The following is a 27760-nucleotide window of genomic DNA, read 5'->3' on the forward strand; positions in this document are numbered from 1 at the left end:
TAAGAACGCAGATTGGTCGATGGTCTTGTCCAAGATTTTTTTTAACATCGTACGAAACCCTCTCTTCGTAAGGCGGCAGTACGAACGCCGTAATTACATCGTAAGAACCACGCAAGATCTTTGTACATTTCGTAGGGTCGAGGGACAATTTTAGAAGCTTCAAATTATTACGATGACCGTAAGAACGCCTCAAGTTGTTCATAGAGGGCTCTTACGGCGTTCGTAAGAACGCCTTACGATCGGAGATTCTTGTGGTATTCGTACGAATGACTCCTGGCGTTCGTAAGAAGTTCGTAAGGTGCTCGTAAGGTGTACGTACACAATTTATGCAATTTTTGAGTTTTAACGGTTATAAAGCCTCACTCTGTTCATAGTGTTCGTCGAGGGTGTATCTCCTGTCGAAGAAATATGGGACCAAAGGGGAAATCTGTTAGAGGAAAGAGATGAGGAGGAAGGAGAAAGAGGAGGAGAGTGGCAACAGCAATATCAAGCAGAGGCGCCGGAAGTGGGGGGGGGGGGGAGGAGCAGGGGGCATTCGCCCCCCTCCCACCCCTATAAAAAAAAACAGTAAAGGAGTATAGATGGTTTGTATTTTTTAACCAAACTTAATTTAATTTAATTAAATTAAATTATATTCCATTCAAAGAAAAGGAAAGTTAATAGGGATTAAATTTCGTACTAGTATACATTCCGCTTGCTCCTACATTTTATCAATGGATGTTTTTATAATATATGCGATTTGCGCATATCGTGGAAATATTGTAAGAGGATGGGAAAGTGTTTTTTTTAAATATTATAGTGGTGAGAAGACATGAGCCCCTGAACACTGGCGTACTAATGGTCGGGGGTATTTCTAATTCGATACCAGTGATTAACAAACGTTGCTGAAATGACATGATTTTCCGGTATTTTTTCTCAATTTTTTGGTAAATCCTATCTTTTTATTCGTTTGTTTGAAAATTACTAATTCCCAAATTAACAGCTGGGCATAAAAATATGCTTATTTAGAAGCCTTCATGTTAGGGCCAGAACGGCGGGGCTCGGGGGTCGAGCCCCCCTCACTTTTTAAAAAAAGAGGAAAGGAAAGAAAGAGTGAGAACAAAATGTGTGACTTACCAATGTCACAAATGAGATATAAAAATATGCTCATCTGACCGTAATTGGATGCCGAAAAGCTTTGAGCTTCTAGGGGTTCTGCCCCCTGGACCCCACCAAGGGCCCTAAGGTGGGCCCCTGGATGCTCATCTGACCGTAATTGAATACCATAACCCCTGAGCTTTCGTGGGCTCTGCTCCGTGGAATCCCCGACAATTAGTGACCTGCCAGTGACACAAATAAGGTATCTAAATATGCTTATCTGACCGCAATTTAATGCCTAAAAACCATGACCTTCCGGGGGCTTAGTCCCTTGACCCCCGCCGGTGCAAAGCCCCCGGACCCCACGCCAATTTACGCTACGCTTGCTACACTCTAACCTGATCGTTAATACTCCACTTTGAAAAATGCTCCGTGGGGCCTGCATGTAACATGTAAGCCTAGGAGTGGTGGTGATGCAAATTTTCCTTCTGCCCCCCCCCCCTCCTCCAAACGATTTTGCTCACTACGCCACTGCCCCTGGAAGGTGAGCCCCCTGGATTTTTTGCCACCCCAATCCCAAACTGCTTTCGGCGCGCCTGATATCAAGAAATGATGGCCATATCGGAAGCGACCGGGAGGAGGCGGTGGAAGATGACGACGACGAGGAGGAGGGAGAACCATCAAGACGGCAGTTTGACGGCGATGAAGATGAGGTAACGGGGAAACTGATAAAGGAGAAGTAGTCCTATGACTTTGATGCCACCACAGAGCAAAAACTTATTGACTTCTTCGGTTAACATGACTGCTTTTATAATAAAGGAAGTAACAGATATGCTAACAGCAAGTTCAAGAAACACTTTATGGAGTTGCAGTTGCAGTTGTAGTCTTCTTGGCAATACTGTCATCGTGTAATATCAAACTTTCAACAGTCATAGAATTTTCGACAGTATACGGCAGCGCTTTTTTGCAACCCGACCAAATAGGAAAAAATTCTTAAGCTCTTCTTACGAATGACTTGTGAATGCCGTGAGTTAAACGTACGACCACCTTACGAGAACAAAAACTCGTAAGATTGGCGTACGTCTGACGTAAGAAGAACACAAGGCGTTCTTACGAAAACGTACGAACTCTGGGGCCATTGTATAACCGAAAATCACTTCGTTTCTCAAGAAGGTCTTGAGTTGTTCTTGCGAATAACACGGCGTTCGTACGAACTCCGTAAGAAGCACGTAAGAATATATGCCCCATCTGCGAATCTCTACGAACTCTGAAATTCGTAGGAACAGGGAGATTCGTACGAACATTTGTGACCGTAGCATTAGTAGAGCTTATTACAACAAGCTACAAGTTTGTACATGAAAACACGATTGGAGGGGTCGACTTATTGTGCATATAATATTTAACTGTTTCTGCGATAAAATTAATGATGATGACAACAACAACTAGATCTATACTAATACAATAATATTAATGATAATGATATTTTAAAAAATAATAAAAACAGTAAATCCTAATAGTTATTAAAAGAAATGATTACAATATTACTACTACTACTAGCAATTATAACAATGGTCGTCATCATGTGGCGGTCCGATGATATATACAACAATGCTAGAAGCATTGGTGGTAGCAACGGAAATATCATTACAAAAGAGAACATAAACTAAAAAAAGCCAATTAAGGAGAAGAAGAAGAAGCGGAAGAAAAAGAAGAAGAAGAAGCGGAAGAAAAAGAAGCCGGAAAAAGAGAATAACAAGAAGAACAATAAAATAGGAAGGAAAACAAAGACAGAAGAAAACAGGTTGATGTGGAGAGTTCCTTTTGGGAAAATCATTTGTTCCCGTTTGACAAAATAATGCGATATATAAGCTTGTTCGTCTCATGTCGAGGGGAGGGGGGTGTCCCCCCCCCCCATAACATGACTGTCTACGCACTCGCATCCAGAAAAAGCGTCGAAATGGTGTCTTTTTCACATAAAGTATACGGCGTCGTCGACAATTTCTTCAAAAAGGGGTGTTTTTTAAGCACTGATTGAGAATTAAAAACCAACCGAAAAATGGTACTTTTTTCAGGTTCACAAGTTTCGACGTCTTCTTACATACGCCATTAGGGTCCATTTCAGAGGTTGATGGACACGGGTGGGTAGCACTTGTATATGAGAGTGACCCCCCCCCCCTCCCTCCACATGCACGGGGGGGGGGGGGGTGTGTCTTATGGTCACTTAACTTAAATGGCCATATTTCTTAGAATCTTATGCATCGAAAGGTCAAAGCATTTTGGCGAGTACATGCCTTGTTAACCAGACTTTGTGGCCGAATTTAAAAAGGTTTAAACTTAACGCATGGTTTAAACCCGTATTAACATAACACATGGTTTAAAATTAGCCAAGTTGCATTGCACGTACGTGTCTAATATTGGACCTCTGGCCGTGTCGAGCTTATTTTGGTCTGATTTTAGACCATTGGTTATGTAATTGCAGATTTAAACCATTACATGGTTTGAATTTAAACCTCCTTTGTGAACTTGGGCCTATGTGTCCGGTAGGTCAGTTGATTTGAAACAGTAATTTGAATAAGTTTACATAAAATTAATATACAAAATCTTTCAAGAGTTATGTTAGACAATAATTATTGTAAAGGACACATTTTTATGATGGTAAGTTATATGTGATGCATACTTTCATAAAATTCATTTAGGCAAAAGGAAAGACTTCATCTTTGGTAAGCCTCCAGACCAGCTAGGACACAACCCAATCATGCAAGAACTGCCGTAGCGTTTACGTATTTTATTCTACCGAGAGCGCGAATGCAATCGCAATATACAAAGAATTATGCTCTTAAAATTTGGTGCCCAGAAACTTCTTATTAATGACTAAAACGCTCTGCACAAAGTTGTTTACATGTATTGTGAGCGCACAGCGCAGTCAGTGACGCAACAATACATGCGCATCTGAAAACATGCGGCCTTATATCTAAAAGTTCGTTCAACCATGCAGGCATTGGCGTGACATGACAGCGCGTGGCAGACACTCGACGCGCGTAGTGGAACTAGGTCAGTATCATCATGACGTAATAAAACTTGATTATGACGTAATATTCACAAGCGCTAGTATTGTGACGCAATAGTCAGCTGGGATTGTCAACGGACTTTGCGGTTTCCAAGTGCGTGTCACATGCAATAAACACATAAATGTCTTGTAAGACAAATTACACGCCACAAATATTATCTGTATCTATTAATTTTATTGACATGCCGAAAAATCGCACATCAGAAGAAAAAAAATTCTCTTGTCAAATGCTTATCTAATCACTGTAAGCAGCAACATCAGGGAAGAAAATTGTACGGAGAGATACAGAATTTGATTATTATAAATTCCTGATTAGTGTTCATTTTGTCATAGCATAGGGGTCTCGTGGTGTAATGACTAATTCACTTGACTCTCAATTTAATTAATGATTGAGGGTTCGAATCCCAGCTCGATACTAACGTCCTTCGTTGAAGACAATAATTCACATTAACCATTCTCCAGCCAGGTGAAATTGAGTATTTTTTGTATTTTTTTTTGTTGGTATTTTATTTATTTAATCACGGTTAAAAAACCTGCTATCAGCTAGAAGCTGCTTTTCAGCAAGGCCGTGAACAACAATTGAACACAACAAGTAAACGAATACAAAATTATATACAAAAGAAATCATAAACATTATCATAACAACATAATAAGATGAAAACAAACAAAATGAATTAAAAATTACTTGGATAACAGAAACGATGGAGGGGGTGTATTATTTAAGAGAGGGATATAAGACGTGCGAATGTTCCCAGGCTATTTTCTAATCGGATGTTTGCCGGTAGGTTATTGAAAAGTTTTGTGGCTGAATAGAGAGGGCTCTTTCTGAGGTAATTTGTATGTGGTCGTGGCAGTTGAATTTGGCAATCGATATTACGTAACAGGTAGTTGTGTGATTTAAAATGGATCCGTGAGCATAGTGAGGGTGGGGCTATGTTATTAACTAATTTGAATACAAGTAAAATTGACTCCTTATTCCATCTTTCATCGAGTTGATCGACATTTAGCGTGTTATACAAAGTGGCTCTATTGAAACGATTATTTACCTCTAAAACGTACCTTAACGCTCTATATTCCGTAAAACTTGGAGACGATTTAGCTGGCTTTCATTGCCATTTCTCCAGACTGTACAACAATAGTCAAAGATTGGTTGAATTAACGATTTATACAAAAGGAGAGCAGTACTTCTCGGTATATAAAATCGGATGCGCTTATTTTTTAATTCGTTCATGTATTCATATGTCAATGTACTTGTCAATTGCTATATAGGGAAATAATAATTGCAGGGCCCTCAGGAAGAACAGCGTTGATGATAATGATAATGAAAATGTTAATATTGATTCCATAAATAAATGACTGAATACATCGACATATGAATACACGAACGAATACAAAAAAACATAAATACATACAGCCATATATACTCTACGTTTATATCTTCCAGGAAGGAACTACATGTGCATTTAAACGCAACGCCAATATCGTATATTTTTAATATACAGTAAAACCTGATACTAAAGACCGTTCAAGGGAGACAAGAATTGTCTTTATGAGCAGGTGATCTTCATGTACAGGTTCACTTAGTATGTATTTCAATGAGAAACGATTTTCAAGGGAAACATAAAATATGGTCCTTCTATACAGATGGTCGTTGAAGCAGGTTTCACTGTACTACCTATATATTAACCAATGTTTTGTAGGACTACCTACTATGTTACATGTGGTGCACAACTTTTTGAATAATTTTACACAGCTTTACACACAAAAATTACAGTGTATGCACTTGGAGAGCAAAATAATTATTCTGTTGTATGTACTCATGTAAAGTGTTTTGAGCATGTTTATGTAAAGCTACGGTCACAAAGGTTCGTACGAACGATGCGTTCGTACGAATCTCCCTGTTTTTCCATTGTCTTTCCGAATTTCCATTGTCTGAAAATCGTTCGTACGGCGTTCGTAGCAGTTCGTAATGGCATTTTTGACCGAGGCTTAAATATGTATGTAACTTGTATATACCTGTAGGTGACAATCCCATCATAACCCACGCGTTTTAGGGACCCCGCCCCTCCCTCCATTTAGTGGACCCCCCCCCCCCCCCATTTCCTCAGAAATTAAGAATTTCTTGTAAAAAATTTATTATGTGCAATGTTTATTTGTATAGTTTCCTGAAAAAATAAATCATGTATGAAAAAAAATGTAATATCTTTGTTTACCTTTCTGTTGGAAATGAAATAAATATGAATATGAATATTGGTAATTGTTCGATTGAGTTTCTATTCATACAAAAAAAAATGATACAAAAAGGAAACGTTTTATTTTTAAATCTGAATCTGACACTAGATTAGGAAATACGGTATATTTTAATGTTGTAAATACCTTGGACGTGCGATGATACAATACAAGGCTGTACATACCAGGCTTGATCTGATTCAAATTAATAGACTTATTTATTTCCGTTTCAATCATGTACAATATACATATAAATTCATTACTTGGCACAGAAACAATGGACTAAGTTCGTATAAAATACAGAATAGAAAATAATAACGGAACGCTGCTGACCGTAATGTTTACTTGAAACTTATGCTATAACTAAACGAAAATTATGATTTGAAACTCAGTATATTTGTACCTATTTCATACGTCACTTTACGAGAGATTTCTTCTTCTCTGCCACGTTAAGTATGCCCATATATGCTGTAAAATTTAGTTTATTATATATTTTAAACGGAATATTCCTGCCGTGTTGGAGAAAAACAAAGGCATCATGTTACATTAACAACTTTCAATATTTATAGTTTAAGGCAAACATAGTTCAAAGGGTTATCCCGTCAAATTTTCTTTTGAATACAAATTTGCGTTAACAATCATTCAACTAATAATTGTCTGAAAATGACTAGCAGCCTTTTCACAAACAGCTAAAATGCATCGTATCTAGAGATGATTAGTATAAACGTGTTTAACTCAACAGTTTTAAACATGTTCATAGAAAATTTTCCCTGTGTGAACATCGTTTATACGATGTTGGGATAGATACGAAGTCGCGATTCATACGCCCCTAAAAGCAGGCTGCAGATACGAAGTTCGTATCTAGAGAGCTTGACATTTTGTGTGTGAAAGGTTATTCGTGTTTAAACGTGTTTCAGACGTGTTTAAACTGGATGGAGCGTGTGCTTTGATTGATATGACATGACCTTCAATGCGCAATGGCACTACTGCGCATTTTACGAGCAGTAGTTAATTACGAAACGATTAACGATCGAACCGAAATTTCTGTGTGTGAATGATGTCGTAATGTTCAGGTGATTAGTTTAAAGCCCTTTAAACTAATCATGTTTATAGAATTTTAGCTGTGTGTGAAAAGGCTGTAAGTAACTTGTAAAGCATTGGAACAGTTATACAACAGAGAATGAAGCATGCTATACTTGCTTGTGAAATCGGTGAATCTTCACACTCCTGCCATGTCTCTTACCTATACCTTCGTAACAACAAACTTTTTAATTTTTAATGAGCCTTATAAAATGTGACCATGCAGAAGTGATATAATCACTGTATATCAATAGTTCTTGCTTTCATATTGGCCATTTCCCTCAGACTACAACCTGAAGAGAATACAACCTGAGTGAATTGATGGAAACTTTCGTAAAACGGAAAACATTCTATTTTGGGAGTCATCTTTTCTCATCAGTGTTAGATGTGGACACATTGCTCTACGTCTGATGCTCCTCTGTTCCATGTCTTTCTTCCATCCGGGCATTCAAAGCACATCGTCTGTCCAATCAGCGACTGAAACGTGTGCAGGGGGCATTGAATACAAGGAGATAAGCCGGATGTTGAAAATTGGCCTGCTTCGCATTGATCTGTAAAATACATAATCAAAAGTGTCTATGTTTTATTTGATAGTTGTTTTACATTATACAGCATTCCATCAGTTTTAGCTTAAAATGAAATGAGTTTACTTTTTATACTTATAACAACTTCGAGTTTGGTTATAGCGTAAATTCTTCGAATTACTGAACTTTTAATGTTTACATTTTGCTTCCACATGAGTTGAGGTGGATTCTTTTTAATTTACTATAGTATTTGTACAGCTTACCTTCACAATCAGCCTTGCTGGGACTGCCCTTGTGTTTGGTAGCCTGACCGGTGTCACATGACTTGCAGCTCACCTGACCATACTCGTCCTGGTAGAGTCCATAACCACATTGGTGACATGCCCTAGATTTGGTGTCGTAGTAGTGACCAGTCGTACAAGCGACTTTGAAGGGAACAACAAAATATGTTACCATAATTAGTCTAGCTTTATTGGCCAGAAGAAGATTTTTTTTTTTTTAAATGTTCTAATGTGGAAAATTGTGTGAAGGACTGGAGTCTCTTGTATCGTCAGCCCGCAATCGTTAATAGCGTCCCAGTATCGATCTCTTGATCGCAATTTATACACAATTTGTTCTTGAAAGAGAAAATTGTCATAAAATGCCAGTATGATACCATTTAATCAAGAATATGGCTATATCCTTCATCATATGAGTTGGTTAACTTACCACAGCTGGTGTTATTGCGACCAGCAACGTAACCATCAGGGCAATCTATGTAGTGTTCGCTGATCAATAAGTAGGCGTCTGGCGCATCTTCACGTTCAGAATGAGGTTTCATGAAGAAGCTGAACCTTCCGCTATCTTCAGAGACGGTGATGTCCAACACTTCTCTTGCCAGATCCTGAAGCTTCTCCTGTGCCACCTTCACGTCATTGACTTTAAATACACCGACACCTAACTTCATCGAGATGCGCATCTCCTGGAGGCCTTCGAATAGACTTTCTTCGATGTCGTCAGCAGTCTTTTCGATGTCTTCTACAGGCGATTCTTTGGCACTGTGGCGTAGACGTCGTCCGACCAGCGCACGCTTTCTTCGACGACTGGTCGGCCAGCCGCAGGTGATGGCGACGTTGTCGACCGTACAGTCCTCATTCATTTTGCAGATGTCACTGTGGACGGACTTCTCGATAGTCTCGATGAAGGACTGTGCGATGTCGGACAAGGTAGCTGGACTACCACATTGGCCACTGTAGTAGAGCAGGTCTGTCGGAAGGTTGATCTTAGTGGGGTCTCGCATTTCTAGATTAAAATTAGAACATGAAGGAAGAGGTTTCATATTTTGTGTTCAATTAACATCTATTTCACATTACATTGTTAAATAAACCATCTAGTCCGCATTAGAATTACAAGGTCGATGCCAAATTATGTAGATGTCAAATCTAGCGGTACCTAAGGAAGCCGGGGCCAAGTTATTAAGAATCAAATATGAAAGAGAGTGATTCTTTAATTACGTTTACTACGAGGCCTAACATCAATCTACTTAGGCTGTATTATGTGCAAATCTCCTTTTGCGAAAGATTTTCAGAAGTTGAGATTTATTGGGGAAAGAAGTTCTCATATACGGACAACAATACGGACCTGCTTTAACATTCGGTCTATTGTAAGAACGATGCTAATACACATTTATGAGGAATTCTGGAGAGAATCTCACCCATCTTTTATCAACATAAGACTGTACCTTAAAGGAAAAAAAAACTCTTCCTCCTTGATGGATTTGCTGGTATCCTATCCTGAACTTACGTGAGCAGTCAGGCACATACGAGGTAGGATTCCACTGTCCAGATGAGCCGCATGTGAACACATCGGTAGCAGGTTGGAATGGACTAGGAGCAGGGATGTCATAGTTATCATTACAGGACATGCTGCAGTATCGACCGTAGGCCCAGGTATCACAAGATATGGCGCCGTGGCCAGGTGTGCGAAGCTTTAGACATGGCATTGCTGTCACCAAGAATGAACAGATATGATAAAGCTCTTTGGCCGGGCGATGGCAATTGCTGACACGAATAACATCCTTAAATGCTTTTAGTGTTTATTGCATTGTATATAGTCTGCTAACGTATCATAATAATGTGCTACCTCTAACTATATTTTGCCCGCTTTAATACTGTTACGTCCCTTGAACGTTTTGCACTGATAAGTAAGTATCTTATACTTGAATTGATTAATTTCAAGTCAATATATATTATTTCAGTCTGCACATAGTTAGAGTGCATTCATTTCGGATTGAAACTTGACGTCAAAGTACCAGAAAGTTAACTTGTTCAAGCCTATATAGAAATATGAGCTTATATCGACAGCACTCATCTTGAACATTATTGTTATCGGGTAATCAAAGACACATGCTTACGTTCGATATTGACATAGAAGTCGCAGATCCCACTCAGTCCATTCTTCATATTAGTAGCGGTGTATATCACGTGGTTAATTCCCCATGGCAACAGAACGCTGTTACTACCATAGTTACAGACGAGTCGCACCTCAACCCCGGTGATTTCCCTATATGTCGGTTCATCCCAGGTTACTGGGGTCATATCCAAGCTTGTCCGCAAAATTTGGTCTGGTGGGCACGTTAAAAACTCGGGTACAACCGTATCTATCAGTAAAAGAAGGAACAAAACATCATTAATAATTAATGTGGAAGATTTTGTGTTTCGTATAAATTGTTGTGGATCTGTAATCTATTTTCAGTGGGTTTTTAAGGAATTCTTTTTATTTCCTTATATAAGTTGTTTCGAGTTATTTTTCACTTCATTCAATTGAGTGTACACATTCTTTGTGACAGAGCTTTATTTTTGGTGTAGTTAATCATAAACAAGGGAGTTTGTCCTTTTATTTGAGAAGTACATTCTGACAGATTGTGATCCTTCTTTGTTAAATAAAGGCGTTGGCATTTGAAACAAAACAAAACACTTTTTTACCGTGTATCTCGACATCAAAAGTGCACAAGGCAGCATTCCCCGTGTCGTCCAGGAAGTGATACTCGCAAGTAGTATCCGCAGTGAAGTTGTAAGGCGATGTGAGGTCCGCAGGAACTGTCCATGTCTGCAGCGTCTGGTCGAAATTGTCCGTAGCCGTTGGTTTTGAGAATGTGACTTCCACTCCCCAGTACTCAGTCCGGTGGGCGACCAAAGAGCTTGGACAGTGCGAAATGGTTGGTGCATGATCATCTAAACAATCACAAGCAAAAAAAAAGATTATTCGTGTTCAGAAGAGACCCTTAATGAATGTGGTACATCTTGGGGGACAATCACAGGTTTCAACCATGATTATAATAATGGTTGAAACCTGAGTCATTCCCAGTCAATGCCTTGGTACCCTTGAGTAAGTCATTCATTCCAGTGGATATAAGACTACTAAAAGCGCATATCTCCTGCATACTACTTACAAACATATCTCGCCTGCTTAACCATCAAATTAAATAAACAACAATCAATGAAACCATTAAAAAGAGTGAGATAGGGGAAGAGGGAGAGTATCACGTCATCCAAATCAAAAAGTGTATTTGATCCAGTTATAAATCATTTGCAAAATAGTTTAAAATAGGTGAGAATTTACTCCTTTACGCTTTTTGGTAATCGACTAATATCGAAGACATCTAAAAGAAAGTGATTTCATGGTTTATTATACCAGTCCTGTTAAAAAAACACAAAGAGTAAACAGTAAACACATTTACAGCACTTAGTATCAAATGTGTTCCTACCTGTGCATGTGGGTTGGGTGCCGGTCCACTGGGCCGCGTTACCACTAACCTCTTGGCAAACACGTTGAGATGACCCCGATAGAGTAAGTCCAGTGGCACACTGGTATGTACAAACTGACCCTACAGAGTTGGACTTGGTGCAACTCATGGTACAGTGTTGAGGAGAACTAGGACTACTGCAGCGTATCACTGCAAAGATATCCCCAATGTGGAGATGAGTTATTTTCTTCTTAATTAATTCAAATTAATATAAACTCTATGTTTTGGCAGGCCCAAGCTTTATTGCCGGCCTCTGCGTTACATCTGATTTTATATTTGGCCTCATATAAGGTCCATCATCTAAGTTGATTCCAAATCAATATATAAGACCTAGCTTATTTAAAGATAAAGGTGAGTTCTGGTAATGCGATTGCATTGTGAAAGAAAAGGTGTGGAATGGATCAGAAACAGTTGATCATGTAGCATGTAAGAATTGGTGTGCACTGCAAGGTTCTGGAGTCATCAAAATCATAATAAATTTGGCCGAGTCTTGGTAAAGTAACAAGCACTGTACACAGGAAGCTATATATAGGACAACACACATGGTGTCGGGGCTAGTACTACCTTGATTTCCCTGTCTTTCTATACTCATTACTCAGCCAGTATACATTTTCTTCCAAAATTGTTTGGCACATGTCATTTATTTGTAACCTTGAACATTCAGTGTAAGTTTCGTTTGATTCTGTGAGAATTTTTTTAATATTTTTTTTACCAGAACTGGAGTTTATCTTTAAGGTCAAATACAAAGTGAAATACACCTTTGGTTATCATATCTGACGAATTCAATACTATGTGTTGTTATTTGTACAAGGAGGGAGGGGCGATATACTTGTAGAGTAAAACGTAATGGATGGTTCCAGAGCATAGTTGGATATCAAAGATTCTAACATCCGTATTTGTACTAGATAATATATCATACAAATACAGACGAACTCGCTGTTCGAATTAAGAGGAGGCAGCGGTAACCCGGGTAATTATTAGCCCTGTAACTTGACGTAAGACGTGATTCGACAGATTTATGTCGGTCGATATTTAAATATTTAAATAAATATTATTTGTTGCTGACTGGTGATTAAAGAAGTAAATATCTACCATTGACAGTAAAGGAAACGGTACAAGATGTAGACGATCCACTAGTGTCAGTGGCGGTGTATGCGATGCTGTGTGTCCCTTCGCCGAAAGAAGACCCAGATGGAGGACCACTTCGGCTGCAGGAGCAGAAGGAGAGGGAGAGAGAGAGAGAGAGAGAGAGAGAGGGTAAGGATCGAAGAAAAAGAGAAAGAGGGAGAGGGGGCGGGGTATGTGTAGCAGAAATTATAAAGAGCAAAAATGAGGCAGTCATCGAAAGACCCATTTATATATGTTTCAGGATAGGAGAAGGGATGCAGCATTAACAGAAACATATATGAGCAATATTGAGAGAGAGAGAGAGAGAGAGAAAGAGAGAAAGAGAGGGGGGGGGGGGTATGGATCGACGAAGGAGAGAAAGGGGGAGAGGGGGTATGTATAGGAGATATTATGAAGAGAGCAAACATGAGACCGTCATCAAAAGACCCACATGTTTCAGGAAAGGAGAAGGATGCAGCATTACAGAAACATATATGAAAAATATTGAGAGAGAGAGAGAGAGAGAGGGGGGGGGGGAGGGGAGATATAATCGGCTGAAGATGGAAGGGGCATAGATAGGAAGTGTTTGACACATTTCAAAGTCTATTAGTTTTTTTACCAACGACCAATCACTAAATGGTGCATCGGCATTGGCACATCCCTCTTGAAAAGTTTCTTTCCTTTTTGATGTTTCTACCCAATAAATAGTTTTACATGGATTTGAGTTTTCTTGTGCTCCTTGTTTTTTTAATATTATAACATTATTAACAGGTAAGAGGAAGAAAGTTGTCGACAATCCTTTTCAAAGGCTTGCCGAAGCTTCTGGACATGTTAGTATCAACGATTGTGAAGACTTCGAAGAAAGATCTGCTGCTAAGTCGATCTGTTTAAAGCTTTCAAAAAGGCCATTTTCGTAATGTTACCAAATTTACACCAAAGTGCCTCTATCCGAATAGTTTTGTAAATTTTTACTATAGTTTATACTTTCATATTTTCTGTTTAATTTGAATGTCATTATGCCAATGTATATGGGGATATGTTATGATATTCCACCTCTTCACTTAATTTGTATATGAATATATATTGTGATGATGATAGAAATAAATTTCAATTCAATTCATACCCTTGGTTACGACTGGTTTTAATTCAATATGTGTCCATTACTCTCTCTCTCTCTCTCTCTCTCTTAATATTGAGTCCGTATTTCAGGTTGGTCATATTTAGTCCCGCTCAAAAGAAATATTATCTAATAAATTGGAATATATGCATTTTCTCTCCAGAACCTTTGGTTATTATTCAAATCTCCTGCGATGCATGTAATGAATATCTATAGATGGAATCACTTTGCATGTATACGTCAATTGTTGCTATGTTTGACAAGCCTCTGACAAGCATTACAGTTGTCGTGAGGAACATAAGTTCAAGAACTACATGAGTACACGTAATAATGCGTAATAATATTACCTTACTGTACATGACGATTCTGTGTCTGTGCATGTTGGTTCAACCCACGTGACTACCGCAGTGGGGGTAGTAGTATACTGGACAGGTAGGGACTGCGGGCAGTTGTAAAATCTGGGAGCCGTATCTGCATGGAGAAAAAAAAGCCCGAGTAAAACATCAATGTCATTGGTGAGAGCATGGAGGGATCTAAATGAGTTTATCGAATAAATTAGAAATGAATTGTTCATTTTGCGAATTACATTTTCAGAGATATTTCATTACAGGCGCATATAGTCCGGCAGCCATCTCGATATACCTTGTTTTAGGGTCTATAGTTTTTTTTTCTTCGGATTATAGTCCTTTAGACCATCAATTTGAAGAATTCGATTGCTGACACTCTGTCAGCATTGAGCAATTTGAGATATGTGACGTCATACAAAATGGCCGCCAAAATCCCCTTTTTAACCAAAATTAATGATATAAAAAGTTTTAACAGCATTTTACTACATTAAATGGCAGTCAAATATCTTGATTTTTTTCTAGAATCATCACTAAATAAAAATTGCGATGCTGTATGATCACAAATGATATGCAAATTTGCATAATTCGGAATGGCGCCCTCTATAGACACATTAACTTGCATAGGTCAAAATGATGGCCAAATACCAATTTCTAACATGAGATTATCATATGGCATGAGTCAGATGCACTGGATACAGTGAGTAAAGATTGTGCTGCACATTTATTTTTATTTTGTAATTTGATACTCGAAGAAAACACGGTTGAATTTTATGCTCTCTGTCCCATAGATATGAGGTGGCATATGGTGATAAATGCCCATTTTCAGTGACAGCGTTAAGAAACTAGATTTGTATTCTAAGGTACTAGATTCTTTTAAAGTAACCTAAAAATTACGAACTACCACTACGATACAGGACTATATCCGTTTATAAGTTTGCTTCAAAATCTTGAAATTTGTTTAAAAGCCCTTTAAAGTGTTGGGAACCCTAAAATATTCCATGCAGAAGAGGGTGTCATTTAACACTTGATTCTGCAAAGTAAGGTCGTGACTGTAATGCGTGCTTCCACACGCATGTTTGCAAATGAGTTCTCTTAACATTTTCTACAAACGCTTCAGTAGTTTGAGGTAGTGAGGCAAGGTTTGGGGGTATTTGGAGCTCCTAGTCTTCGGACCCTTGATAGCCACACGTTGATATACGAGCCTCTGACATTCAGTTGGTTGTTGACTGTCCATAACCTGAAGCAAAGCATTGAGTAGGTTGAGTGATGACATATGACCATACTGCATCAACATTGCCAACTCAGTCCTAAGGGAGTCGAATCTTCTGCTTCATCACTTTCAGCATTGTACCCTATCCAATGCCAAAGTATGCCCCAAGAGTGTCGCATCCCGTCAACGCATGTCCTGCCAACATCGATGGAATGATATCTCCTAACTTGTCTACATTGGCAGGAACATCAATAACAGTTCGATTTGTGAAGGGGCGTCTCCATGTTCATTGGCGTTTTATAAGTCCGTCATGTAGATAATGATGCAAAAGTAGTACGTAGACGTCTGTGTCATCCACTAGGACCCTAACATACATCTTCTCATTAGCATCAATTCCAATCGCTTGCTGTTCTTTGATGTTGCCTGCTTCATCATAACTATGTTGTGGACAGACCTTTCCTTGGCATGACATCACTGACTGGAATCACTTCAACAAGAACCTCATCTTGACGGTAAAGGCGTGCTTGTGCTTTTGCCTATTTCTGAGCACCCAATCATCCTGCAGACTCGCGCATATAATTATGATGTCGATCAACTATAGTTTGTTGTCATGAAAAGATAGTGAAGTTAGCAACACTAGAGACACGTTTCAACAACTTCTCTCCCTAGCTTTATTGATCTTTCCAAAGCTTTTGACTGCGTACAACATAAACGCCTATGGAAGATTATGAGCTAGATGGGCTTTCCAGCACATATAATTCAACTCATCCAGTCGCTCTACCAATACCAAGAAGCAACAGTAAGAGCAGAGAATGGCGACACCGAAAGGTTTACTATTGGTCAAGTTGTCCGTCAAGGCTGCAACCTATCATCATAAATTTTCAACATCTATGCTGAATTCATCATGAGAAAGGCATTTTATGGTCAAGTTTCTGTTGGTGGACGAACGATCACCAACCTAAGATACGCCGACAATACAACACTCTCTGGCGTATTAATGGGGAAGGGTATGGGGGGGGGGGGGGGGGACAGTTGAACCCCCAAACAAAATTCAAACTGTTTTTTTTTTTTATATATTCGATACCAGTGATTTACAAATGTTGCTGAAATGACATGATTTTCCTGGGTTTTTTCTCACTTTTTAGTAAATTATTATTTGTTAAGCGTATGTTGGAAAATGACAAATCCTAAATCCACAGTCAAGCAAAAAATATGCTTATTTAAAAGCCTACATGTCAGGGTCCGCAGAACAGCGGGGCTCAGGGGACTCGAGCCTTCCTCACTTTTTGTATAAAGTATGTTAAAGAGAACTAGAAAGAAAGAAAGAAAATGACCAGAGGTGAAATGAGGTATCAAAATATGTTCATCTTACAGTTAATAAATGCCTGAAACCCTTGAGCTTCCGGGGGCTGTGTCCCATGAACACCACGCCAATTTGCGCTCCTCTCTTCCTGATCGTAAATACTTCAACCCCCCCCCCCCCCACCCCGCTTTAAAAAAAAGTTCCGCAGGGCCTGCATGTAACATGTAAGAGTGGTGGTGATGCAGATTGTTTTTCTGCCCCTCTAAGTGTTTTTGCTCAGTATTCCACTGACAACACTTATAACAAGAACATCAGAAGAACTACTAGAACTCCTTAAAAAAGAGTGAAGGATGCTAGTGAATAATTTGGACCCTACCTCAATGTGAAAAAGACCAAGATCATGATTGGTGGAAATTAACTACATGCAACAGAGCATGGTGGTTGATGGAGAAGAAGTTGATCAAGTGGACAAGTTTATATAATGTTCTTGGGTCAATGATTGTCAAGGAGGGTGGAAGCTCGGCAATATCTGCCTTTGAAATGTGGTGTTGGAGGAAGCTACTTGGGATATCATGAAGAGATTACAACACCAATGGACACAATTAATGTCCATCATCGGAGATCAACCGCCACTTGCTACCAGGATTGACAAGTACAAGCTACAATAGTTTGGTCACGTTAGCAGAAGATCAGGAGACAACCTTGACAAATTATCATTCAAGGTACCTTTGAAGAAACACGTAACAAAGGAAGACTCAAGCTCAGATGGACTGACGACCTTAGGGAAATCACTAGCCACCCTCTAAATACTAAAGACACTCTACCGGATTGCAGGAGACAGATGCCGATCAAAAGGTCTCATCAAACGGGTCACAAGGGTGAGCCATGATCTATATGACAACGACGACGACGACGAACAGTAAGAGATAGTTTCTTGGAGGGCAGCAGTGACGCGGGACTGAGTTGGAAGACTCTCGACCCGTTATGACCTCTAAATACTCTCGGATCTGTCAAACACCAAGCAAACATCATCAGATTTTCATCCACAGCAGAGCACAACCATCAATGACTGTACAAGGTTGTTCCAGTGTCTGATGCCTGGCTGACATCTCAACTTTTGTCAAATTCTATAAGTCCGTCTTTGACATGGGAGTGCTCGTTTCCAAAATCATCAAAAAGTGATGTTGGGACTGGTGAAAGCTCTTATGACAAAATGTCCTTGACATTGGCCTCTCTTGATCTTGTCTGCAGTCCTATTACTCTGGAGTAGATCAACTTTTCATAGACTTTCGTACCCCAACATTGACTTCTTCATGGCTGCCACGGTTTGAACATTCTTGGAAATTGTGACATAGAATCCACCAGGTAATTTCTTTTGAAAATCATGCATCTGTCTAGTATAGATGTCAACTGCTTTATCCACATTCACTGACGTTGGAGCAATGCTGGTCTAAATAAAGCCTATTAATTGAATAATAATGTGTGCCGTTAAACCACTTCTCACCGATTTGTTGAAAAATAAATTCTTTCATAGCCATTTTTTCTTGACATATGTAGGGTAGGTGTAGGGAATTGGAGACCACCAAGCTTGAACCCATCACTGTCTGTCCGTGTTGGCTCCAATATTGATATAGCGACATATGTGGCCTTCAACAACACTACTGCATATATCCAATTCATTTCGAAGACTACAGTGCGTTCTCTCTACGAGAAAATTGGCAAAATTGACCAAGATAAGCAATTTTGATCGTAAAATTTTGCTCTGATATAAAAACACGATTTTCACTGAATGTTGTGGTGTATGCAGATATTTAGGGGTGGCTCTTAAAAAAAATAGTTTTAAAAGGAAGTTTATGAAATGTGCCAACCATCACAGAAAGCTTATGGCCACTGTGTGTTGTGAATGGGTGTTGCAATTCACATTATGAATGGTGTCTGATCAGAAATGTGTCACCATTCTAATTTGAATGCATTTAATTTTAAGAAGTTGTTTCTATGCTGTGAGTTTGATAAATGTAAAAGTCATATTGCCAGAACATTATTCTGAAAGTATTTTAACATATTTGAGAGCACCTTTATTACTGTAAACAAAAAACTACAGAAATATTTTGGGCCCCATTGTTTTAAAATCGTTTCAAAATTACAGTAAGTTCATTGGCTGCATGTATATCTTTCAAAAAGTGTTTGAACTAACTATAACAATCCCATTTTCATTCAAATTGTATTTAAAATGTCTTGAATTGTAACTGTCCCTTATTACCTACACATGTAGGTAATGAGAGACCTTTGGTGATGACGTCATTAATCATTGTTATCTTATTAATCAGTTACATCATCACCACAATTTCGTTACCAAATAAAGAGAAAAAATACTAAAGAGAATACAAAAATGTCTGTATGTGTAACATTGTTCATGTTTATGTAAATTATGCAAATCTGCTAAAGGGTCTTCCATTCCCCACACCTACCCTATCTAAATTTGTACCAAACACGATGAAAGATTAATGCAGCACAACTGCAATTGTTTCCCCCAAAAAGCATTTAATATGATTTCAACGTGACATAGATTTAAGAAATTGGCATTTGGCTGGCACACATATTTTATTCAAATTAATATGTTTATAGAGGGCGCTATTTCAAAATATGCAAATAAGCTGGTCATCTCTAGCCATGCAACACCACGAAACATATTTTTAGTGATGGTCGTAGAGAGATACAGACATTTGGCTGCCAAAAATTGTAGAAAAAATCCTTATTATATATTTATTATTCATTTTTAAAGGAAAATCATGTACTTTGGCGGCCATTTTGTATGACGTCATATATCTTAAATTGCTCAAGGCTGACAGAGTGTCAGCAATCGGATTCTTGAAATAGAAGGTCTAAGCAATCAAAATCCATTGAAAAAAAAACTATAGACCATAAAACAAGGTTAGGCCAATAATCTGGATTTGGCTGCCGGACTAATAATGACTGACTATTTTCTACAAGTATTTAGAGCAGTGGCGTACGCAGTATTTTTTAAAGGTTTTTTTAAAAACATTTTTCAATTTTTCAATCGGGCTGAAAATTTCGCAACGACTCAGCCAGCCGCTGAATGCGGGGGGGGGGGAGGGGGGGGGGGAATGGTTGGGGTAAAAGGACATTTTTGTTGGGTCACCCATTACCACAATTTTTTTTAAAAATTAAAACAAAATTTTATTCAAAAAAAATAAGGGGGGGGGGGGTTTCCTTCAAAACACAAAAATGTAAAGGGGATGGGGTTCAACCCCAACCACCCCCCCCCCCCTACGTACGCGCCTGATCTATAGTATAATGTTCGATGAAACATGTGTATAGACACCTCATGGGAAACGCGTAAATCAATCTTGATAACATTTTTTCAAAGGAAAAAATGTGGTCATTATAGACAGATGGTCTTTCTGTAGAGGTGGTCGCTAAAGCAGGTTCCACTTCAATAAAAACGTGAAAGGAAGTGAAGAGAAACAAAGGGGTTCTTACAAGTGATGCAAGGTTGATATCTAACAACTTTAAGGAAACAGAACACAGTTATTGTTTCATTAATTCATAACATATCAAGATCATTATCACTCCAACATGGTCAATGAATATTGAATGCTACTTACTTGAAGGTGGAGGAGGTGGTGGAGGTGGGTCAGATCGACGACGCCGCCGACGACTCCATGCATCTGAAACATCAACAACGACAAAGTAAATTGACTAGAGGAACATTTTGTTAATTAGCATTGTCTCGGAGTTGTTTTAGGGTAATTCGTTCCATCCCTCAGATGTCACGATACTAACCTGTGGCGTGGAAAAGGGTGATGCAAAAAAGGCACAGAATGATGGCTGTCGTTTTCATCGTGCACCAATGTCGGGCTCAGACCGCAGATCAAAGAGCTTTTATTTCCAATATGTCGAGGAAAAGAAAGAGAAGTGATATTTGACCGTCGGTGTACGTGCTCTAACCTCCTTTAAACCTCATGAATCCAACCACGTGATTGATGGACATTGTTCTTACGTGTAGGCCTATATGCTGTAGATCACGATTCATTTCTTATCTCTCAAACAGGATATGTACATTAGTTTTAATTATCTGATACTGTAGATTAAACATTATTATCTCCGATTCAAATTCTTACGAAAGGCCAATTCAAATTATATTCTTCAAAAAACTTCCTGAATACTGTGGAAAAATTCAAAGATATGACACTTTGCTAGAAACACCAATAATTACTTATTATCACTATTAAAGTCAAAGATATTTGCATCGTAAACAGCCGTATTGATTAATTTATTTCCTTAGTTTGTTTTAATAAAAAATCATGCTAATTGTTTATTTTCAAGTTCTTGTATACCCTTTTCTATGACTGTTAATGTTCTTCTAATGGCCTTTTAATCTTTTTCTTCTTCATCATCATCTTCTTCTTCTTCTTCCCCTTTTCTTCTTCGTCCTCTACTACTTCTACTGCTGCGACTGCTACTACTACTTCTACTACTACTACTACTACTACTACTACTGCTACTACTATTACTACTACTACTACTTTTACTATTTCTACTACTACACTGTACTACTACTACTACTATTGCTGCTACTACCAATACAACTAATTTGTCTAATGCTACTATACTTCTGCTGTGTGATTAACTCCTTGCTTGGTGATTGCTATACGTCAAATATGTGGTAGTGGGGACACGCATGTAGCACCTTTAATTTTTAGGATGGTACAAATATTGATTCATAATAGCTGTTCTCAGTTGCAATTTACTAATAACTTCGTTTCATATTTGTGTTTTGTGTGCGGGGGTGTATTAGAGTTGGAACTGTTTTACTGGGGTGTTGGCAAGTATGGAAAAAGTAACAGCAACAGCGGCGACTTCAATTTTACAAATATGTTGTAATTGACATTGGTTCCAATATTCCCAAAATTACATTTTATTTCAGTCAAGAGGCAAGACAAATTTTGCTATAAAGCTTGGACAAAGACTACAAAGTGGCCAAAGGAGGATATCATGTGATTATCACAAAACAATAGACAAAGATAAATTTTAAAGTAAACAGAGGCAACATGATCTTTGATCTAACGCTTGGTCCGAACCTTAATTTATACCTACTTATACCTAAGTAGGTCGTCCGTGATAGCAGTAATTTAATCTCGAGGAACTGGGGACATATTCCCATGGCATGGCCGGGCCATGGCGTTTTTCAGGGAAAATCCCCCAGGAAAATGAGATTTGTTTTTAAAGATATGGCGAATAGTAAGCTAAGGCAAAAATACACCGTTTGGGGGTGTGAAGTGATTTTAAAGTTATCAAGTATCACTGTATAGGATTTAGAAGGAAGAAAAATCTCGCTCGATTGCTCCATTCCATCGCGTAACGAGCAGAAACTCCACCGTCGCCAAAAGAAATCGAATTTGCTTGACTCTATTAAGAGAAAGTAGGAACAAATATGTGGATACTAAGATTCAACGTTGATTTGACCTTGCCTGTGTCATCTAAAAATATACTCTAAAAGTCACATACAAGTAAAGGACGTTTACACTGCAAGATGCAAACTCTTATTTTATTTTGGGAGGGGTGGACGATATAGAACCCCCCCCCTCCCTCCAACTTCTGCTACTGTCGCGTCAACCTTCCTCCTTTAGCCCTCCCCTGGGCAAAACAATCAGCCACTGCCTCCAGTTTTTTTTCTTTTTTGGTCCAATTTTTTACGAAATATTTAGCGGCGACTTAGCTAGCCGTTGAATAAGCGGGGGGGGGGGGGGGTAAGAGCGCTAATTCGTGAGAATTTGTGTGTGTGTGTGTGTGTGTGTGTGTGTGTGTGCGGGTGCGTGTGTGTGTGCCTAATTCGTGAGAATTTAAAACAAATATACTTTTATTAATTTTTGTTTGACCGGGGGAGGGGGGCAGGCCCGTCGGCCCCCTCCCCGTGGATCCACGCCTGGCTGCCCCCGTCATTATTCAATCGTAATATGTTGATAATGTAAGATTTTCATTATCTAGGGGAGCTAGGAGATGAATGGGAAAGCCGAACGCTGTCGTATTACAAGAAAGTGGGGATGGTGAGGTCAGTAGTAATGCACCAGTCACACCTGCTTTGTGTATTTGGTTTGCGTATTGCTGCGTATTTATGGCAAGCCGTTTGAACATTTATTCCTATTTCTTGATATCAAGAGTTACCATTGCTTTAAAACAGAAAATCATTTCTAGATATCAAGAAATAGTATCGAGCTGGGATTCGAACCCTCAATCCTTAATTAAAGTGAGAGTCAAGCGAACGAACCACTACACCACAACACCCCTATGCTATGACAAAATGAACAATAATCAAGATTTTTCAAATTCTCTATATCTTCGTACAACAACGTCCTTTGTCAAAGACAATAATTCACATTAACCATTCTCCAGCCATGCACTACTACTACAGGATTTCTCAGAAGTCATGTGATTGGTCCTTCTAAGAATATCAAGCACATTGAACCTCTAAGTGATCATGCTTTGGTCCACTCCTTACATGATTTATCTTTTTTTTTTTAAATGCCCTCTGAATTGAATCTCATTTTTCTCGACCTTTCAAGGAGTCCGTGCATACAGAGGGGTCTAATACTGCTGACCTTACTATCACCACTTGTCTTGTAATACGACAGCATTCGACTTTCCATCCCATTCATCTCATGTTTGATCATCAGTCGTTTTACACAAAACATTGATCATGGTCAGGGGCAGCGATCGGGAGGGGGGGGGGGGGGGGGGGGTAACACCTTCCCCAGAAAAGGGAGTTTGAAGATATGAGTTTGAAGATATTTTTGTAATAGGCCTGTCTGGTGGGGGCTATAGGGCCGGGCTGCACCAACTTTCAACTTTGTAACAATGAAAATCGTACAGTATCCACATACTACTATTGTATACAATAGGGGGCAGCGGCTGATTGTTTTGCTCAGGGGAGGGGTGAAGGAGGAATGTTGAAGCGACAGTCGCGGAAGTTTGGCGAATGAGACGGAGGAAGGGGGGGGGGGTGGTCTATAACGTTACACCCTCCCCTATTCCCCTTTTTTCTTCTTCTTTTCTTTTTCTCTTTGAAAGAGAAAAAGAAATTCTTTCGTTTGTTAGTTCGTTCTGTGTGGGTGTGTGTTTTGTATATTGTTGTACTTGTTAAGTGTTTAGGTGTTTCAGTGTTGGGTAGGGCGGGGAGGGGGGGGGGTAGTAGTTGTTCTCTTTCTTTTTTTTCTTCTTCTCTTTTATCATTTATCTTCTTTTTTTTTAATTTTAGGAAAATTCAAGGGAAAAAAATACTGTGGAAAAGAAAAGAAACAATTTGAAATTGATATGCAAGCTGGTCGAGGAATTATTTGTAATTTTGTATACAATGTTATAAGTTATGTACACGTTTCTTTATTAGAGAAGAGAATAAAAACCTATGAAAAAAAATTAATTGATATGTATACTGTTAGAGTACTTTTGATGTCACAGTCAAATCAACGTCAAATCTTAGTATCCACATATTTTCTTTCTATTTTATCTCAATAGAGTCAAGCAAATTATATTTGTTTTGGCAAAGGTGGAGTTTCTGCATGTTACGCGATGGAGCAGAGCAACCGAGCGAGCTTCTTTCATTTATAATCCTATACAGTGATACTTTACATTCTAGATCACTTCACATCTCATACAGTGTATTTTTGCCTTAGCTTATTATTCGCCATCCGTATTTTTTTGTTGATTTATCTTATTTTCCTGCGGGATATTCTCTGAAAAACGTCCATGACTATGTGTCCCCTGTAGGTATAAAGTTCGCACCGTGTTAGGTCGAAGATCATGTTGCTTCGGTTTTAATATTTTTAATAAATAATCTTTGTCTATTGTTTTGCGATAATCACATGAAATCCTGTCTATATTCTTTTCTCAAGTATTATAGCCCAATTTGTCTTGCCTCTTGACTGAAATAAAATATAATTTTGGGAATATTGGAACCAATGTCAATATCAATATATTTGTAAAATTGAAGTCAACGCTGCTGCTTCTACCATACTTGCCAACACCCTGGTAACAGAAGTCCAACTCTATACACCCCAAACACAAAGCACAAATAAAAAAAAAAAACAACATTTTTTGGCGGTAAATTGCAACTGAGAACAGCTATTATATATCAATATTGTACCATCCTCAAAAGTGCTACACGTTGGTCCCCACTAACACAAGGCCCCCACTAACACTTAAGTAGTAGATATAACGCTGTATAGTAATCATAGTAAAAACAAAGTAATGAACTAAATTCATCAATACGGCTGTAAACGATGTGAATATCTTTGATTTTATTAGTGAAAATAGTGCTATTATTAGTATTTCTAGCAAAGCGTCATATCTTTAAATTATTCTACGGTATCCAGGAAGTCATCTGAAGAATATTTGAATTTTCTTTTAGTAAGAATTTGAATCAGAGATAATATGTCTAATCTACAGTATCAGATAATTGAAACTAATGTACATAACATGCTTGAGAGATAAGAAAGAAATCATGATCCACAATATTAATGTAAGAACAATGTTCATCAATCACGTGTTTGGATTCATGAGGTTTAAAGGAGGTTAGGGCACGTATGCCGACGGTCACATATCACTTCTCTTTCTCTTCCTCGACATATTGGAAATAAAAGCTCTTTGATCTGCGTTCTGAGCCCGACATTTGATACACGATGAAACCGACTTCCATCATTCTGTGCCTTTTATGCATCACCCTTTTCAATGCCACAGGTTAGTATCGTGACATCTGAGGAATGAACCGAATTACGGTAAAACAACTCCGAGACATTGCTAATTTACAGAATGTTCCCCTTGTCAATTTATTAATCAGGAGAGTCGTAGGCTACGTCATTGAAAACATTACTTTGTCGTTGTTGATATTTCAGATGCATGGAGTCGTCGGCGGCGTCGTCGATCAGACCCTGCTCCACCGATTCCTCCACCTGCACGTAAGTAGCAATCGATATTCATAGACCATGTTGACGTGATAATGATCTTGATATGTTATTAATCAATGAAACGATTATTACGTTGTGTTTCCTTCAAGTTGCTTGGATAATAACACATAAGAACCCCCTTGATATACCCTTCCTGCCATTTTCTTTAAAAAAAGACTATGTGTCTATACAGACCACATTTTTGTTTTCTTTGAAAAATATTTCCCTGAGTGGGATTTCTATACACACGTTTCATTGAATACTGCGCTCTAAATACTTCTGTAAAAAAAAGTCAGTCATTATGCGACTGTAATGAAATGTTTCTGGAAATATAATTCACAAAATGAATAATTGCATCTAATTTATTTCGATAAACTCATTCGAATCCACCTATGCCGTCACCAATGATATTGATGTTTTTCTCGGGCTTTTTTCATGTAGCTACGCCTCCTAGATTTTACAACTGCCCGCAGGCCCTCCCTGTCCAGTATACTACTACCTCCACTGCGGTAGTCACGTGGGTTGAACCAACATGCACAGACACAGAATCGTCATGTACAGTAAGGTAATATTATTACGCATTACTACGCATACTCGACAACTTAAATACTTTCCAGAGGCTTGTCAGCCATAGCAATAATTGATTTACGCAAAGTGATTCCATCTATCGATATGCCTTTGCATGCATCGCAGAAGAATTTAATAGTAGCCAAAGGTTCTAAAAAGAAAATGCATACATTCAAATTCCTTAGATATCATTTCTATTGAGCGGGACTAATACGACCAACCTGAAATACGGAATCAAAATTCAGAGAGAGAATAATGGACACATAATGAATGAAATCCAGTCATTATCATATTCAATAATTTATACCAAGGGTATGAATAATTGACTGAAATTTAATTACATCATCATCACAATATTTATTCATATTAAAAGATAAAAGATGAAAGCATATCTACATATATATTAGCATTTGGCAAAATAAAATTCAAAATATACAGAAAATATGAAAGTATAAACCCTAATACAAATTTGCAAATTGTATACATTAGTTGTTTCTTGGTAGTACCAGGGAGTTAATTCTCTCTCACAACCATTATGGCTTGCCCTAGCTAATAACGCGTAAAATATACGTAATGCATTCTTAGTATTGAAATACAATTATTCGAATTATTCGTAAGTTATTTCTATCGAGGCACTTTTGTATGAATTTGGTTACATTGCGAAAATGGCATATTTGAAATACGGGTTGACTTAACAGCAGAGCTTTCTTCGACGTCTTATTAATCGCCTTTGAAAAGGATTGTCGACAACTTCCTTCCTTTTTCCTGTGGCTTTTGTATTTCCTTTTCTGATGACAGGTATAGTGTGATAATATCACAAAGACTAACCAACACTGGTACGAATAAACCAAGGAGCACAACAACGAAACCCAAATCCATGTAAAACTATTTCTTGGTTAGGCCAATCAAGAAGGATAAGCTGCTTTTTCAAGAGGGATGTGCCGATGCCGGTGCGCCATTCGGTGATTGGTCGTTGGTAAAAAATGAATCGACTTTAAAATGTGTCAAGCACTTCTTATTTATGTCCCTTCCACCTTCAGCCGATTTCATCTCCTCTCTCTCTCAAAAAAAAAAACAAAAAAAAATGTTGTTCACTCTGTTTTTGTAATGCTGTATACCTTCTCCTTTCCTGAAACATGTATATGGGTCTATTGATGACTGTCTCATCTTTGCTCTGTTTTTAATATCTCCTATACATACTCCCCCTCTCCAAATTTCTCTCCCGTTTCTTTACCCCTCCTCCCCTCCCTCTCCCACTTCCTCTCCCTTTTCTTCACCCCTCCTCCCTCCCCCTCTCTCCTTCTGCTCCTGCAGCCGAAGTGGTCCTCCATCAGGGTCTTCTTTCAGCGAAGGCTCGCACAGCATCGCATACACCGCCTTCGACACTA

At 38.6% G+C, this 27760-nt stretch overlaps 1 protein-coding gene across 1 annotated transcript; it reads right to left on the reverse strand.

Moving 5' to 3' along the window:
* Window positions 1-7545: 7545 nt before the first annotated feature.
* On the reverse strand, window positions 7546-20834 carry LOC580675 (sushi, von Willebrand factor type A, EGF and pentraxin domain-containing protein 1). The gene is made up of 11 exons (XM_030987750.1): window positions 20650-20834; window positions 20472-20534; window positions 14333-14456; window positions 12854-12969; window positions 11723-11911; window positions 10941-11189; window positions 10370-10615; window positions 9760-9960; window positions 8686-9258; window positions 8241-8402; window positions 7546-8004 (listed from the first exon to the last, which is right to left on the reverse strand). The coding sequence occupies exons 1-11, from the start codon at window positions 20705-20707 to the stop codon at window positions 7835-7837; spliced, it is 2151 nt and encodes a 716-aa protein (XP_030843610.1). The 5' UTR covers window positions 20708-20834; the 3' UTR covers window positions 7546-7834.
* Between the last annotated feature and the right edge of the window lie 6926 nt (window positions 20835-27760).

Source organism: Strongylocentrotus purpuratus, unplaced genomic scaffold (assembly GCF_000002235.5).
Source record: "Strongylocentrotus purpuratus isolate Spur 01 unplaced genomic scaffold, Spur_5.0 spur5_contig_839, whole genome shotgun sequence".
NCBI classification, from domain to species: domain Eukaryota; kingdom Metazoa; phylum Echinodermata; class Echinoidea; order Camarodonta; family Strongylocentrotidae; genus Strongylocentrotus; species Strongylocentrotus purpuratus.